Source organism: Trichechus manatus, unplaced genomic scaffold (assembly GCF_000243295.1).
Source record: "Trichechus manatus latirostris isolate Lorelei unplaced genomic scaffold, TriManLat1.0 scaffold00003, whole genome shotgun sequence".
Lineage (NCBI taxonomy): Eukaryota > Metazoa > Chordata > Mammalia > Sirenia > Trichechidae > Trichechus > Trichechus manatus.
In genome coordinates, this window is record NW_004443939.1 from 36,739,430 (window position 1) to 36,755,495 (window position 16,066).

General features: G+C 37.6%; 1 protein-coding gene across 2 annotated transcripts in view; it reads right to left on the minus strand.

Moving 5' to 3' along the window:
* Positions 1-16,066, minus strand: part of COL24A1 (collagen type XXIV alpha 1 chain) — a 421,541-nt gene that overhangs the window by 214,415 nt on the left and 191,060 nt on the right. For both annotated transcript variants that reach the window (XM_023731663.1, XM_004369122.2), the window contains exons 23-24: positions 11,923-11,976; positions 10,094-10,138 (exon numbers count right to left, since the gene is read on the minus strand). In XM_023731663.1, the coding sequence (XP_023587431.1) occupies positions 10,094-10,138; positions 11,923-11,976 (99 nt within the window). The remainder of the gene's footprint in view (positions 1-10,093; positions 10,139-11,922; positions 11,977-16,066) is intronic.

The following is a 16,066-nucleotide window of genomic DNA, read 5'->3' on the forward strand; positions in this document are numbered from 1 at the left end:
CAGTTCTGGAGGCTACAAGACCAAATTCAGGATGTTGGCAGGTCTATGTGCTTGCTGGAGACTCTGGGGGAGAATCCTTCCTTGTTTCTTCCAGCTTCTAGTAGCCCCAGGTGTTCCTTTACTTCTGGCAATATAACTTCAATCTCTGCCTCTGTCTTCACATGCCACCTTCTCTCTGTGTCTTTCTGTGTCTGTGTCGTCTTCTTTTTTATAAAGATACCAGTCATAATATATTAGAAATTTGCTGATCCCATTTTCCTAGATGAAACTTTTTTGTTTACTACTGAAAAACTTATTTATAAAGTAATAGTTGACAAGCATTACCTCATGTTTACTTACCTAATTACGTCTGTAAAAAATCAGGTCACATTCATAGGCATTGGGGTTAAGACTTCAATATATCTTTTTTTTGGGACACAATTCAACCTGTAACAGTCTGTCCTCTAGCCCTCAAAATTCAGGTTCTTCCCATGTGCAAAATACATTCACCTTGTCTCAGCTTCCTCAAAAGTCCTTAAGTATTCCAGCATAAGCTCTATATCTAAAATCTTATGTAAATACCATCAACTCAGAAAGTTCAAAATCTCATCTTCTAAGGCATCTACTTCAGGTACAGGTAAGACTGTAGGTATAGTCCATCCTGGGGAAAAATTCCTCCCATCTGTGGACCTGTGAAATACAGAAAACAAGTCACCTGCCTCTAAAATACAATCGTGGGACAGGCACAGGATAGTCATTCCTATTCCAAAAGGCAGACACTGGAAGGCAAAAAAGGGGTCACAGTTTCTAAGCAGGTGTGAAACCCAGTAGGGCAAATTCCATTAAATTTCAAGTCTTGAGAACAATTACCTGTGGCTCAATCACCCACTGGGCCCACAGAGGCACCAGCAGCCCTGGCCTCTGGGCATGCAGAGGCCCTGTCAGACCCGGAGTCTGCCGAAGTCCTGTTGGCCTCTGCGCTTCCCTGGGCTGAGGGAGCCCTGACCTTTGGACCTGAAGAGGCAGCAGCCCCACCCTGTAGAACTGAAGAGGGCATGGCCCCCACACTCCAGGGCCCATGCCCTCTTTTCTTAAAGGATAACATATGTTAGCAGCTGAGTAGCTCTATAGGTTTGTTTCTTTTTTGTAATACCACCGAAGTCCAACAGCCTTCATTAATTTCATCCTGTCTTTCCCCTTCAGTACAAGCTGGCAGCATTTCTGCTGAGATGGCTGACTGGATCTGTAAGTCACACACCTAATCTCTTTAGCAAATGGTTGCTCTGCCATATCCTGGTGTTCTCTCCAGAGCACACGTTCTCATTTTTTGCAATACAGATAGACTGAGAATTTTCCAAATCTTCAAGTTCTTGTTCCTTTTTGCTAAACTGCTGCTTCCTCAATTTATCTCTTTCCTCTTGCATTTTACTACAAGCAACAAAGAGAAACCAGGCTGCACCTTCCACATTTTGCTTGGAAATCTCAGCTAAATATCCAAGTTCCTTGCTTACAAGTTATACATTCCACTAAACAGTAGAACAAAATTCACCTAAGTCTCTGTCACTTTATAACAAGGATTACCTTTCCTCCAGTGTCTAACAACATGTTCGTCATTTCTGGGCTCACTGGAAGCACCTTTAACATTTATATTTCTACCATCTTTTCAGGTAAATCTGTCAAGTGCCTCAAAACTCATCCAGCCTCTACCCATTACCAAATTTCAATGGTACTTCCTCATTTTTAGATATTTGTTACAACAGCAACCCACTTCTGGTGCCAAAATCTGTATTAGATGCTTTTGGTTGCTGTAACAAAGTACTATAAACTGGGTGGTTTAAAACAACAGAAATTTATTCTATTACAGTTCTCAAAAGAAATGGACTCAACATACACCCTACGTTAATCCTGTCTCATTAACATAACAAAGACAACCCATTCTCAAATAGAATTATAACCACAGGCATAGAGGCTAAGATTTACAACACATATTTTTGGGGGACACAATGCATAACATTCCACCCTTTGGTCTCCCAAAATTCATAGCCTTGCCACATGCAAAACACATTCACCTCATCGCATCAGCCCAAAAGTCTTACATCAACTCCAGGTCCAAAATCTCATCTTATGAATCATCTAAATCAAACATGGGTGAGACTTTAGGCATATTCCATCCTAGGGCAAAATTACCCTTCATGTGTGAACCTGTGAAATCTACAAGTTATCTGCTTCCAAAGTCCAATGGTAGAATAGGCACAAAGTATCAACAACAACGGGTTTGGGTTTTTTATTCTATCTGAGATCATCTGGGCAATGGCCCCTCCCTCTAGACTCTGAGTGTTGACCATGCCCTCTGGATTCTGGGTGGAAGTGCCTTGGCCCTGGGCTTCAACTCCACCTTCTAGGCCCACATGGATGGGAACGCTGCTCCCTCGTATTTGGGCAGCCCCATTCTCCTAGTCCATATGAGCAGTGACCCCCACTCCCTTGGCCCTGGCAGGTCCTGGTTTTCTGTCCCTCGGGCATGGCAGCTCTGTTCCCTCAGCTCTGGGTGGCGGCCCCATCACCTGTCACACGTTAATGGCATTCCCATACTCCAGTACCGAGTTGGTGAAGATCTGACTCTTTGAAACCTAGGATGCTGTGGCATCACTCTTTGAGATCCAGGAGACCGTGGCACCATCCTTTGAAACCAAGAAGGCCCTGCTTCCCATGTTCCTTCCAAGAGTTCTGCTGATCTCTAAGCTGCTCCAGGAATGGTTCTTTTCTTAGAGGTCAACAGATGTAGATCCTTTGGCCTGTTTCCTGCCTGTAGAATTCCAAGAGGCAGACGGGGTTCTCTCCTTTCATTCTTTCTCTGTCCCCTTCAATCTAAGCTGATGGGTTTTCTGCTGTGGTAGTTGGTTAGATCCATCAGTCACAGGTTTAATCTCTTTAACAAAAGTTTACATAGCCATGTCCTTGGTGAAAATTCTAGGACACATGTCCTTAGAATCTTCCAAATCTTTCACCAAGTTTTGATTTCATTTTGCACGGCTCATTTTTAAGTCAATCTCTTTCCTCTTCCATTTTACTATAAATAGCAAGTAGAAACCAACCACATGGCCCCTTTAAGGTCTTGCCTAGAAATTCAATCAGCCAGCTCTTCAAGTTCATCACTTACAAGTTCTACCTTCCACCAAACATTTGACCATATTTCAGATAAGTTCTTTGGCCCTGAATAAAAAGCATTGCCCTTCCTCCGCTGTCCAATCACATGTTCATCATCTTATTTTAAAGTTTCACCAGAAGTACATTTAATGTCCACATTTCTAGAAATAATCCGTTGCTGCCGCCATATGTATTCTCTAAAATGATAGAGACTTTCTCTATAGCTCTCTTCACTTCCTTCTGAGTCCTCACCAGAACTGCCTTTGACATCCACTTCTACCAAAGTCTCTTCAAGGCAATCTAGGCTTTTACTATTAACCTAAACCCACTGCCGCCCAGTTGATTCTGACTCATAGAGACCCTATAGAACAGAGTAGAACTGCCCTATAGGGTTTCCAAGGCTGTTAATCTTTACAGAGGCAGACTGCCACATCTTTCTCCCACAGAGTGAATGGTGGGATCGAACTGCCAACCTCTCAGTTAGCAGCTGAGCACTTTAACCACTGGGTCACCAAGGCTAAAAACTTCCAGCCTCAATCCATTACCCAATTCCAAAACCACTTCCACATTTTAGGTATCTGTTAGAGCAGCACCCCACTCTTGCCGTACCAAATTCTGTCTTAGTTATCTAGTGCTGCTGTAACAGAAATATCACAAGTGGATGGCTTTAACAAACAGAAATTTATTTTCTCATAGTTTATAAGGCTAGAAGTCTGAATTCAGGGTGCTGACTCTAGGCGAAGGCTTTCTCTGTCAGCTCTGGGGGAAAGTCCTTGTCTCTTCAGCTTCTGTTTTCTGGTTCCTTGGAGATCTCCATGTGGTTTGGCATCTAGCTTCCCCCATCTCTGCTTCTCTTGCTTGCTTGTTTAATCTCTTTTACATCTCAAAAGAGATTGACTCAAGATACACCCTACACTGATCCTGTCTCATTAACATAACAAAGACCACCCATTCCCAAATGGGATTATAGCCACAGGCATAGAGGCTAGGATTTACAACACATATTTTTGGGGGACACAATTCAATCTATAACAGACACATTATACAACTTCATTAAATTTCAGTTTCCTCATTTATAGAATGGATATGAGAAGATTGATTTTACAAATGTTGTTTCAAGATTATTAATAGGTCTTCAATAAATACATTTCTTTCATTTTATTCCCTCCTCTGACTCCACCCCATTTGGTCTAGAATGAATTAGTTGTAATCCATATTGAAATCAGCCATCAGAAGCTCTATGATTCTAAAGCTTTTGTAAGGAGAAGTGGAGTACTTAATTTTGAGAATTATCCATGGCCTTTTATCTTCCTTTCTTTCCATTGTTTTTTTACTATAGGCTAGCAGATGAAAGGAGGGTAGGTAGGAAAACAGAAAGGACACGGTAGATTACTCATCCAGTCTTGGTAAACTGATAAATTAAGGAGTAAATGAGGTAAAATACAAATCAATTGGGTTATCTTTTAAGACAGAAACCAAGTGGCCAGACTATAGGAAAATAATATGAATCTCTTCAAGCAGGCAGAAAAATAGCAACTGAAATTTAATGTAATCAAGAACATTATGAAAAAAAAAATTCCAAATTTTATATTTAAAATAACAGACCAGGAAAGGACTCTCAGAGTCACTGTTGATTATTTCCCAAAGATATCCCCAGTTTTCTGTTATAGATTAAAAAAAAAAAAAACCATCTTCAAGGTTTTGAGTATCATCAAAAATAAGGAAAACACAAGAGAAGTCACTATTCCACTCAAGGAAAAGCCGTAGACCCACTGGCTTTAAAATACTTAGTGTGGTTCTGTTTTCTCCAACTCAAGAACAAAATAATGAAACTAGAGAAGGTACAGGGGAAAGAAGCCAAACTGGCTGGTAAGAGGAAGACTAGCAACATTAAAATTCTTAGAAAAGAATCATAGATTCTTAGAACTGCAGTGATGTTTAGACATCATATATACCTTTGCTTCCAGAATGCTCCTGACAATTCAACATGAGTTTAGTTACCAAAGGACTGTGTAGAATCTTTCCTTCTTTTGCACCCTATTTCCAAACACCCACTTCTCTTTACCTCCACTGCCAGCACCCTGGTCTCTTATCTTTCTCTCTCATTCAGACTACTGCAAGAGCACTTTAACTGGTTATCCTCTTCTAATTCTGCTCCTCACAACCATGTTCCAACTTCCCAGTCCACTGCAACCAGAGTGATCTTAAAATGCAAATTTGGATCATATCATTGGCTTATTTAGATACCTTAATGGCTTTTCATCAACCTTAGGATCAAGTCCAAAATACTCAATATGGCCCCGGATTATCTGACTCCTATCTCCTTCACTAGTATCATCTCATGCACTTTTCCCTTGGCTCTTCAAGATCTAGCCACACTGGTTTTCTTTCAGTTCCTCAAAGAGCTAAATGCTTTCCACTTAGGATCATCACATATGACAATAACCACTACCATTACAATAATAGCTAAGATTTATTAAGTTTTTACTATGTGACTGGCACCATGCTAAGGGCTTTATGTGCATTGTCATGCCTAGTTCTCAAAAGAAACTCTTTGAGGTAGTTATTACTTTTCTCCTTTTACTGCTGAGAAACAGATATTTAGAGAAATTAAGTAATTTCTCTAAAGTAAGGTAAGCAGCAAACATGGCCATTATACTATACTGCATATTTCAGGAATGTTCTTTCTCCCCCTTATTCTCTGGCTAACTTTTACTGTTCTTTATGGTTACATCTCATATGTCATTTCCTCATGGAGTTCTTCCCTCATCTCCTAAATCTAAATTTGATATGCTTGTAATAATCTCTTAAGCTTTTCCTTTATAGAATGTATCACAGTTTATAATTATGTATTTCTTTATGTGATTATTTGTTTAATGTCTGTCAAACCTCCAATAGACTCTAAGTTTCATAAAGGCAGGAACCATATGTTCAATAGATTTTCCTAGCACAATCAATAAGCATCTAATGAGTAAATGATTGAAGATACTCTTCCAAACTTTCTAATAATGAGGCATTGAATCACTCTACGGAAAAGCCTACTTCAGTGTTGGAAATTCTAAGTACCAAAAAATTCTTGTCTACACTAAACCAAAAGCTGGTCTCTTATGTCTACCTACTGATTCTAATTCTGGTCTCTTAAGGAATACTGAAAAAGTACTTTCTTTTCTCCTTTACAGCTCTTCAAATACTTCCAGCCTAGAAAGCTCAGATGGGGGAATGGCAATTATGGTAGGATAATTTCAGATTTACTCATGAGGTATGGAAAGCTAGAAATAAGGGGGAAGAGGGAACATTGAGATTAAATTGAGATTAAAGACTCATTTAGGGCACATTTACACAAACTAATTATTTGCATGTAGTAAATGATTGCAAGAGGTGTACAGGCATGAAACATAGATGGGACTGCTGTGCTTGGAATGCTTTGTTACAAATTAGGTTCTAATTGGTATAAGTCTAGAAAGAAACAAAACTGGAAGAGATCTGAATAAAGGCCATTAAATGACTATATAAATGGTTTGAGCAAAGTAAAAACTAGCTACTACAATCAAGGTGGGATATCTCAAAGTTACAAGATTGATGTCATAAAGCGCAACCGTATCCTCCCATATCTCTTGACAGTTTGTTGGCAACACAACTCTGCATTAGATAAACTATATTTCTAAGACTGAAATTAACAAGATAAAAGCTTAGAATTTCTGAGAACCAAAAATATACTTTAGGAATTTAAATTTTTTAATTAATTCAATATAGTCACTAAATTGTTTTTTATTGTTGTACTTTAAGTGACAGCGAAGAATATTGAAAACATCATGGACTGTCAAAAGAATGAACAAATCTGTCTTGGAAGAAGTACAGCCAGAATGCACCTCAGAAGTTCAAGGTAGTCTCTCATACAAAAATTTACACATACATTGTTATGTGACCCTAGTTGCTCTCCCTGTACTGTGATAGCACACTCCTCCTTTCCACCCCTGATTTCCTGTGTCAATTCAACCAGCTCCTGACCTTCTCTGCCTTCTCATCTTACCTCCGGACAGGAGCTGCCCATTTAGTGTCATGTATCTACTTCAGCTAAGAAGCAAACTCTTCACAAGTATCATTTTATGTCCATAGTCCAGTCCAATCTTTGTATGAAGAGTTGGCCTCCGGAATGGTTTTAGTTCTGGGTTGACAGAGAGTTCAGGGGCCAGGCTTTCTGGGGCTCCTCCAGTCTCAGTCAGACCATTAAGTTTGGTCTCTTTACTAGAATTTGAATTCTGCACCCCACTTTTTACCTGCTCCATCAGGGACTCTCTGTTATATTCCCTGTCAGGGCGGTCATTGGTGGTAGCCAGGTACCATCTAGTTCTTTTTGTCTCAGGCTGATGCAGTCTCTGGTTTATGTGGCTTATCGCTAAATTTTTTAAAAAAGCTTTTATCACCTATCCTTAACGAGAAAGATAGAATTTCAACATTGGAAAGGTCTTTTTGTTCAAAAACTTATCTGATACTCCTCTACTATATCTAGGCCAAGCGGCTGTCCAACTAATATTGAAACATTCCCAGCATGATATAATGCAGAGAGACTCGGACATTGAGTTTGAAGCTCTGGGTTTAAATCTCAGCTCAGCAATTTATCAGATATGTAACTTTGAACAAGTTACTTACTATGCTTCAGTTCCCTCATTTTTCAAATTGGAACAACAAGATGTGTCTTTTAAAATTGTTTGAGAAATAAATGAAATATCATAATATGAAACATCACTTAGCATAATGCCTGGCATGTAGCAAATGATAATAAATTTTATTTTCCTCCCAGTGACAGAAATCCACTAACTGCCAAGACGGCCAGTTTCCTTTGTGGACACTACTGGCGATTGATTCTTAAACTGCGTGGAACTAGTCCAATATTATTAAGTAAGTAACATTTAAAAGTTTGATATGGAAGTTGTTAAGAAAAAATATTCTTCACTGGTATTTTAACTTTGGCTACTAACTCTAGTTTATATATATTTCTTAAGTAATTTATCAGTCAGAAATTACAGAATTTAATTTCTTTGGTTAACCTTAAGGAAATATAAGTTACAGTCATATTCAATGAGAAGCTTTGAAATGCTTCATTGATGAAAATGCTCCATGGAAGCTTTCCTTCTCAGCAAAGAAAAGAACAAAAGTTCACCTTCTAGTGACTCAGGATTAACTGCGTGCGGCAATGATCTTTTAAGATTAAATATATCCTCTATTTTTATTAATAGTTAATGACTATACGAAGGAGGAAGACTCATTGACAACCTGCATTATGCAGATGACACAACCTGGCCCGCTGAAAGGGAAGAGGACTTGAAGCACTTACTGATGAAGACCAAAGACTACCTACAGCCTTCAGTATGGATTACACCTCAACATAAAGAAAACAAGAATCCTCACAACTAGACCAATAAGCAACATCATGATAAAGGGAGAAAAGACTGACATTGTCAACGATTTCATTTTTCTTGGATCCACAATCAACACCAATAGAAGCAGCAGTCAAGAAATCAAATGATGCATTGCATTGGGCAAATCTGCTACAAAAGACCTCTTTAAAGTGTTAAAAAGCAAAGATGTCACCTTGAGGACTAAGGTGCACCTGACCCAAGCCATGATATTTTAAATCACCTCATATGCATGTGAAAGCTGGACAATGAATAAGGAAGACTGAAGAAGAAATGACACCTCTGTATTGTGGTGTTGGCGAAGAATATTGAAAACATCATGGACTGTCAAAAGAATGAACAAATCTGTCTTGGAAGAAGTACAGCCAGAATGCACCTCAGAAGTAAGGATGGCAAGACTACATTTCACATACTTTGGACATGTTATCAGAAGGGATCAGTCCCTGGAGAAGGACATCATGCTTCGTAAAGTAGAGGGTCAGTGAAAAAGAGGAAGGCCCTCAATGAGATCGACTGACACAGTGGCTGCAGCAATAGGCTCAAGCATAGCAATGATTGTGACGATGGCACAGGACTGAGCAGTGTTTCATTCTGTTGTACACAGGGTAACTATGAGTTGGAATTGACTTCACAGCACCTAAAAACAGCAATGACAAAAACAAGCCTACCAGAAATACTGGTTGTTTTACTAAAAAACTAGAAAATATAATCATTTAATTATTTAAGCTTACCAAAGAGTTTTGTAGAAATTTTTATTTTTATTTAAATCATAAGATAGGTTAAGATAAATGAATTTGCTCATTGGAGCTATCAAATGGTATCACTTGCTTTATGACAATTAACCCAGCACTCTGTAAATAAACTCACTTGAATTGTGTTGATTAATTTACCACTTTACATGTGTTACGTGGGTACATGTGTTAGAGAATATTTTAGCTGGCTTTCCCACTAAAGTAGCCCTGGTTGGCACAGTGGTTAAAGTGCTTGGCTGCAAACCAAAAGGTAAGCGGTTCAAACCCACCAGCCACTTCACAGGAGAAAGATGTGGCAGTCTGCTTCTGTAAAGATTAATAGCCTTGGAAACCCTGTAGGACACTTCAACTCTGTCCTATAGGGTTGCTATGAGTTGGAATTGACTTGATGGCAGTGGGTTTGATTCCCTGCTATAGAAAATAAAATTACTTCTAACATCTGATTAAAATACAGCATGAAACCTCCTTCTTCCACAGTAATGCAACTTTAAACAAGTCAAACTTTATTTGAGAAAAGGAATTATATTTTCCAGTTAATTATCTCTTGGTTTATTCCAAACTTTCAAATCTAAAGAAAAATTACCTTCAAACTATTAAACTTATGATTTAATAACTTATAGCTTTTTAAGAATGAACAATGTTAGGTTTGGTTTGTCAATAGAAACATCCAAATTGAACTTAAATTTGTAGTGTACAAGAAGTATTCTGAATTTATAAGCCAAGATTATGGGCAATGAGTCTTAAAATTGTTTATGTATGTTTAAAAAAATAAAAGTAGGGGCATAAAAATAAGCTTACTGTTTCACCAACTTTTCCAATGTTTCCTGGATCTCCTACTTCTCCCTGTCAATAAAGAACATACAGCTGCAAAAAATGACTGTTTTTCAAACAAGATTACTCATAACATCACTTTCATTTTCATTTTTAATGCAATTATATAGTCATAACTTAGAAAAAGGCTCAGAAAATTCAGTTATTTGGTTATAACATTTTTATAAAACGTAGTATTGCTTCTATTTTCATTCAAATAATAGTTACCTAAAAAACAAAAACAAACCCATTGCTGTCAAGTCGATTCCAACTTACAGCGACCTATTTATCAAAATTACTTTTTTCTACTCAAGGCTTTTAATCATTTTAGAAACACTTTTAAAAATAAGATTTGAAAATAAAATATTAAAGTGTATTCTGTAAAAGGTAGAGTGGTAGGCACTGTGAAAGATAATAAATAGAATAAAAATAAAGTCCTTATTCACAGGGATACTATATTCGCTTGAGGAGATAATATACCTCACAATATCAAGCAGGAAAGAATAACTACACAGGTGAGTACTAAAGGAGTTCATAGAAGCAGGCACCCTATGGGCTGGAGTAACTAGGGGTGGCTTCACTGGAGAAGTAATGTATGTTCATAAACCATTAACCACAATTCTACAGACTACATGGCTCTGAAAACAGTTTTTCACAACTCATTTGGTGGCAAACTTGACCTAATCTGAATTTATGTTGTGGCAATGTCTTATCTGATCTGAGTCTACTTATTGTTTTGATTTATTTTGCTTAATCTGAACATTCATACATTTCACTGCAGAAATAGTCATGTGTCTGATTATGGTATGCTGTCCCATATCTGGCTGGCAGTGTGAAGGACTGGTTTTCAAAAATCAAACATTAATTAGTTCAAATAGTGGATTATGGAACTATATTTGAATTGGGCCCTGAAGAATAGGTGATACACTGGTGAGGAGAAAGGGCCATTTTTGGTGGTGGGGAATGGTATGAGCAAAGGCTGAGCAAAGGCATGAATTAATGAAAAGTGAAAGATTAAGCTGAGGGCACTGTGTATAGTGAATCTGTAGGAATGTGAGTTTTGCTTAGGGAAATGAGCAGGAGATTCAAACATCAATTGCAGTTAAGAATCAGAAATTATATACTGCAGTGTGGAGTAGCATGAACAATATGGTAGCCACTAACGACATATGGCTACTGAGCATGTAAAATGGGCTGGTCTGAATTGATTCCAGCATCATAAAAATAATGAGCTTAATACAAACAATGAACTCTAGTGCTAGAAAATTTAGCAGTAATGCTGTCACTCTTCAATTTTTCACTTAAGTTTTAAATTTGTACAAATCAACAATTCCTATAAGATAGTTTCTTTCAGGCTTTTATGTTGTATATAGAAAACTTTATCCGTTGTTAGAGTTAGCAAAGATCTAGCATTATTTTTTCTTTGTTGGTGTTCTAAAAAAATCATCAAAAACTTGGAAATAAGGCAAGAAAAGAGGGCAACATGTCCTTTCAGTGTCATGAAGGGGTGAAAGTCACCCAATGATTAACTAGGGAATGTACTTAGACTTAGAGTTTACTATTGATTAAAGGACCCAGACATTTATTTATTTATCCATTTGAATACAGGTATAAACACGGATATGAATATGGATATGGATATAGATATATGGCTTCTCAAACGCTCTTTGAACCAGTTTTAACATCTGACTGGCTTCCTTATTAATTAACCAGTTGAATAAAATCCTTGGTGTGTTAATTTCATATCTGTATAAAGCCATTATTTTAGCTTCTTGAAAATTATATTTTAATACAGATAATAAAGTTAGTTGCTTTACCTTTAAGCCTTCTGGTCCTTGTTCACCTGCATACCCCTTTCGACCTGCTTTTCCCTAGAAGAGAACAGTATATTTAAAAAGAGAGAGAGAGATGTGTAATCATTTCAATTTTGAAAGTTTCCTAAGTTTTATAAAATTTAAACTATATTTATAAGATGAAATACTTCAAAATTATTTGATAAATGTATTTTATCATACTCAGCAGCTATTCATTCTACAAATATTTATTGACTGTTCACTATGTACCATGCACAACTCTAGCGGTAGGGATGGAGGAATTCACTAAACATACCTGCCATTATAGAGCTTAATTTCAAGTGAGGATGGCCCAAAATTAAAAAAAAAAAAAAAAAAAAAAAAAAAAAAAAAAAAAAATATATATATATATATATATATATATATATATAACATGTTAGACAGTGATAAATGGAAAGGACAAAAATTTAGCAGATAAGAGGGATATAAACTGTTGTGGGGGTTTTGTTGAAATGTTTGATAGGATTGCCACCTTCATTGAGAAGGTGATGTCTGAATAAGACTTAAAGGGACAAGTTATATGGATATCTGAGGGAAGAACATTCCACTCAGAGGAAAAGAGCATGTGAAAATGCCCTGAGGCAGGGATGTGCCTGGTGTATTTAAGGAACTATGAAGAGCCAATGTGGCTGGGGCAGGGTAAGAAAGATCAGTAAGGAGATGAGGTCAGAGAAGGGAGTGGAGGGTGGTAGTGGTGGGGAACAGATCACATAGAGCCTTGTAGGTTACAATAAGGGCTTTGGCTTATACTCTGAGTGAGACTGGAAGCCTTAGTCAGTCTTTGAGAAGAGAAATAACATGATCTATGTTTTTATACAATTACTTATGGTGCAAGAGCAAAAGCAGGGAGTCTACTGCAATAATCCAAGTGAGAGATGACAACATGGCATGGATCAGGGTGGTAGCAGAGAAAGTTGTGAGAAATGGTAAGATTCTGAATAAGGTTTGAAGGTAGAGCCTCCAGAAATTGCTCACAGGTCATATGTGGAATAAAAGAGAAAGATGAGAATCAAGGATGAACTCAAGATTTTTTTATTTGAGTAACTGACCTGAAATAAGGAAGACTGTTGGAGGAACAGTTTTGGAAGAAAAATTAGAATCTCAGTTTTGGACATTTGATATACTTGTTAGACATATAAAGGAGAGATCTTGGCTATTTATACAAGTCCAGAGTGTGGCAGGGAGAAAGTTATGAACTGAAGATGCAATTTTGGAAATAATCAGCATTTTGATAGTATTCAAAACCACAAGACTGCATGAGCTCATCTAGACAGTGAGTGTAGATAGAAAAGAGAAGAGGTCCAAGGCTAAGTCTTAAGGCACTCAACAATTTAGAATTTGAAAAAATGAGGAAAAATATGCAAATTTTTTGCCAGAGAGTTAGGAGGAAAACTATGCAAGTGAAGAAAGTGTTTTCTGGAGGAAAAAGTAATTAGGTGTGTCAAATTCTGAGGGATATGAGTATTGAGTACAATGAGGATTGTGAGGATTGAGAAATGGTCATTGTATTGAGCAACATGGAAGTCATTGATGACCTTTATAAGATCTTTTGTACTGGTGGGGATAAAAGAGTTTTTAGCTGATAGAAGGAGAAAAATTGGAAAGAACATGTATAGACAACACTTTCAAGGAGTTTTAGTGAAAAGGCAACAAGAGAAACGGGGTAACACCTAAATGGGAAACGGTGATGGTTAAGATTGTGTGTCAACTTGGCTGGACCATGATTCTCAGTGTTCATATGTGATCACTCCCATGATGGGATCTGCTGTGAGTAGCCAATCAGTTGAAAGGGAGTTTCCTTCGGTGTGTGGCCTGCATTGAATATAAGTGGATATTCTGTCAAGGTTTGTGGGCTTTTGCTCGTTCTGGATCTTGCAGCTGCCTCCTGTTTGTCTGACCTCTGGTTCTTGGGACTTGAGCTAGCAGCTTATCTGTCAGTGTTGGGATCTGCTGATCTTCACAGCCTATGAGCAAGAGCCCTGCTCTCTGACCTGCCTATCTTGCGTTCCCCAGCCCCTGCAGCTATGTGAATCAGGAGAAGCCTTGCGGTCTTGCCTGCCGATCTTGGAATTCGTCGATCTTCACAGCCTGTGAGCAGGAGCTCTGCTCTCTGATCTGCCAATCTTGGGTTCATCAGCCGCTGTGGCTACATGAAGCAGGAGAAGCCTCTATCCTGATCCACGGACTTGGGACGTTCCAGCCTCTACAATCGCGTGAGCTGTTTCCTTGATATAAATCTCTCTATATACATATATTTATACGCTTTACTGGTTTTGCTTCTCCAAAGAACAGAGCCTAAGACACTGGGGTCAATATAAGCTTTGTTTTTATGCTGAAGGAAGTAATAGCATGTTTCTACGCTGATTGAAATGATCCAGTAGAGGGAAAAAACTATGATGCAAGAGAGAGAGAGAAAATTGCTAGATTAATATTCTGAGTAGGTAACAGGATAAGGAATCTAGTGCACAAGTGGTAGGTTTGACCTTAGCTTGAAAAATAGCCTACTCATCCACAATAACAGGAGAAAAGGCATAGTAAATATGTGCATAGACACAGGGAGATGGGTATACGTGATAGCTGGAATATGTGGAAGTTCTCTTCTGATTACTTTAATCTTCTCAGAGAAATAGGAAGTGAGGTAAAGGGTTAAGAATGAGGATGAGAGAGAAGTGGATGGAGTTTGAAGAGAGAGAAAGCAAGGATAATAATTTATAAAAGTTAAAGAGTGAATGATTATGGAAATAAAGTTCAGGATGTAGTCAAAGGGATAATTATAATGTTTTAAGCAGGATGAAGAGGAATGTGAGGAACAGTGGAAAGTCAGTAGGACTGAAATTCCTCATGGGGTTTTTGGATTGGGTTACAAGAGGGAATATATCACAAAGAAAGCAGATGGTGGTTGGAAAGTGAAAAGTCTGAAATTGAAAGTAAGGTGAGGTTGCTGTTACTGGTAATGACAAGGTCAAGGGGATGACCACAGGAATGAATAGCTGAAAACAGTAAAGGATAAAATCACGGGAGAAAAGGAAGTCAATATCCCAGATAGTAGGTGAATTAATCTATGCAATTTCTAACAACTGATATCTGATTATACAAGATTTGATTAGGGAAATTATACCTCCACCAACGTATGTGATAAATTCCAATCGATGAGTTGAACAAAAGGGAAGGGGTGGAGACTGCTAAATAGAACACTAATTTATAAAACCTACTAGACATTACACATTTAGACATTATGATCACCTCCATTTACAAATACTGTCATATTTTTCCTTCTTAAAACAACCCTCTGCCTCTCATTCTGTCTTGACCACATGTAAGAGATTCAGCAAATTAAAAATATATTAGGACTTGTACCAAAAAAGTTGTTCTAATTTTTGCCTCTCCCTTGCTTGAAATTATCTAGTAGTTTCCTACCAAAGTAGAGCAAAGACCTGAAAATTATCCTATTACTTTTAAATACCAATTGCTCTCTAACCAATTTAAAGATATAGGACAAGAAATCTACTTAAGAGTCTAAATTATTAGATTTGTCTATGATGTTTACAAAAACTTTTCAAAAAATTTTACTCTTTTTATTCACAATGGTTGGAAAGAACCTTAGCGAGAATATTCCTTTCATTTTTAAATAATGTAACACTCCCTCTGGCACTGGAATACATGGCTGTTTTAGAAAATAGTTAAACCTCATATATACATTATGGAAAGAATCTCACTGAGATCTGGTATCAGTACATTCATAATCTCTTTGAAATCAAGCGATTCAGAGCATGAGAATCGGAATGATAACTTCTGGTCCTGTTTAAGTTCTGTCATGTTAGGTTTATCTTGAGTATGTTATGCTTGAGCATATAATGTCAGAGCCTTATTTTCATACCTAAAAAATGGGATAATAATTGCAGGGTTGTTATCAGGATTAGAGATGATTCATGTGACATACTTAGCCCAAACGGTAGGCCTCAAACTGATCTTCAACCAATAGTAGCAACATTAATAATAAGTATTAAGACTGAGTAGGCAAGAGGTGAACATGATTTTCCTGTTTTCTAGGGAAGTGCATTTTAAATAAGATCAATTTTACCGGGTTCAAGTAAGTTTTTCTGTTATA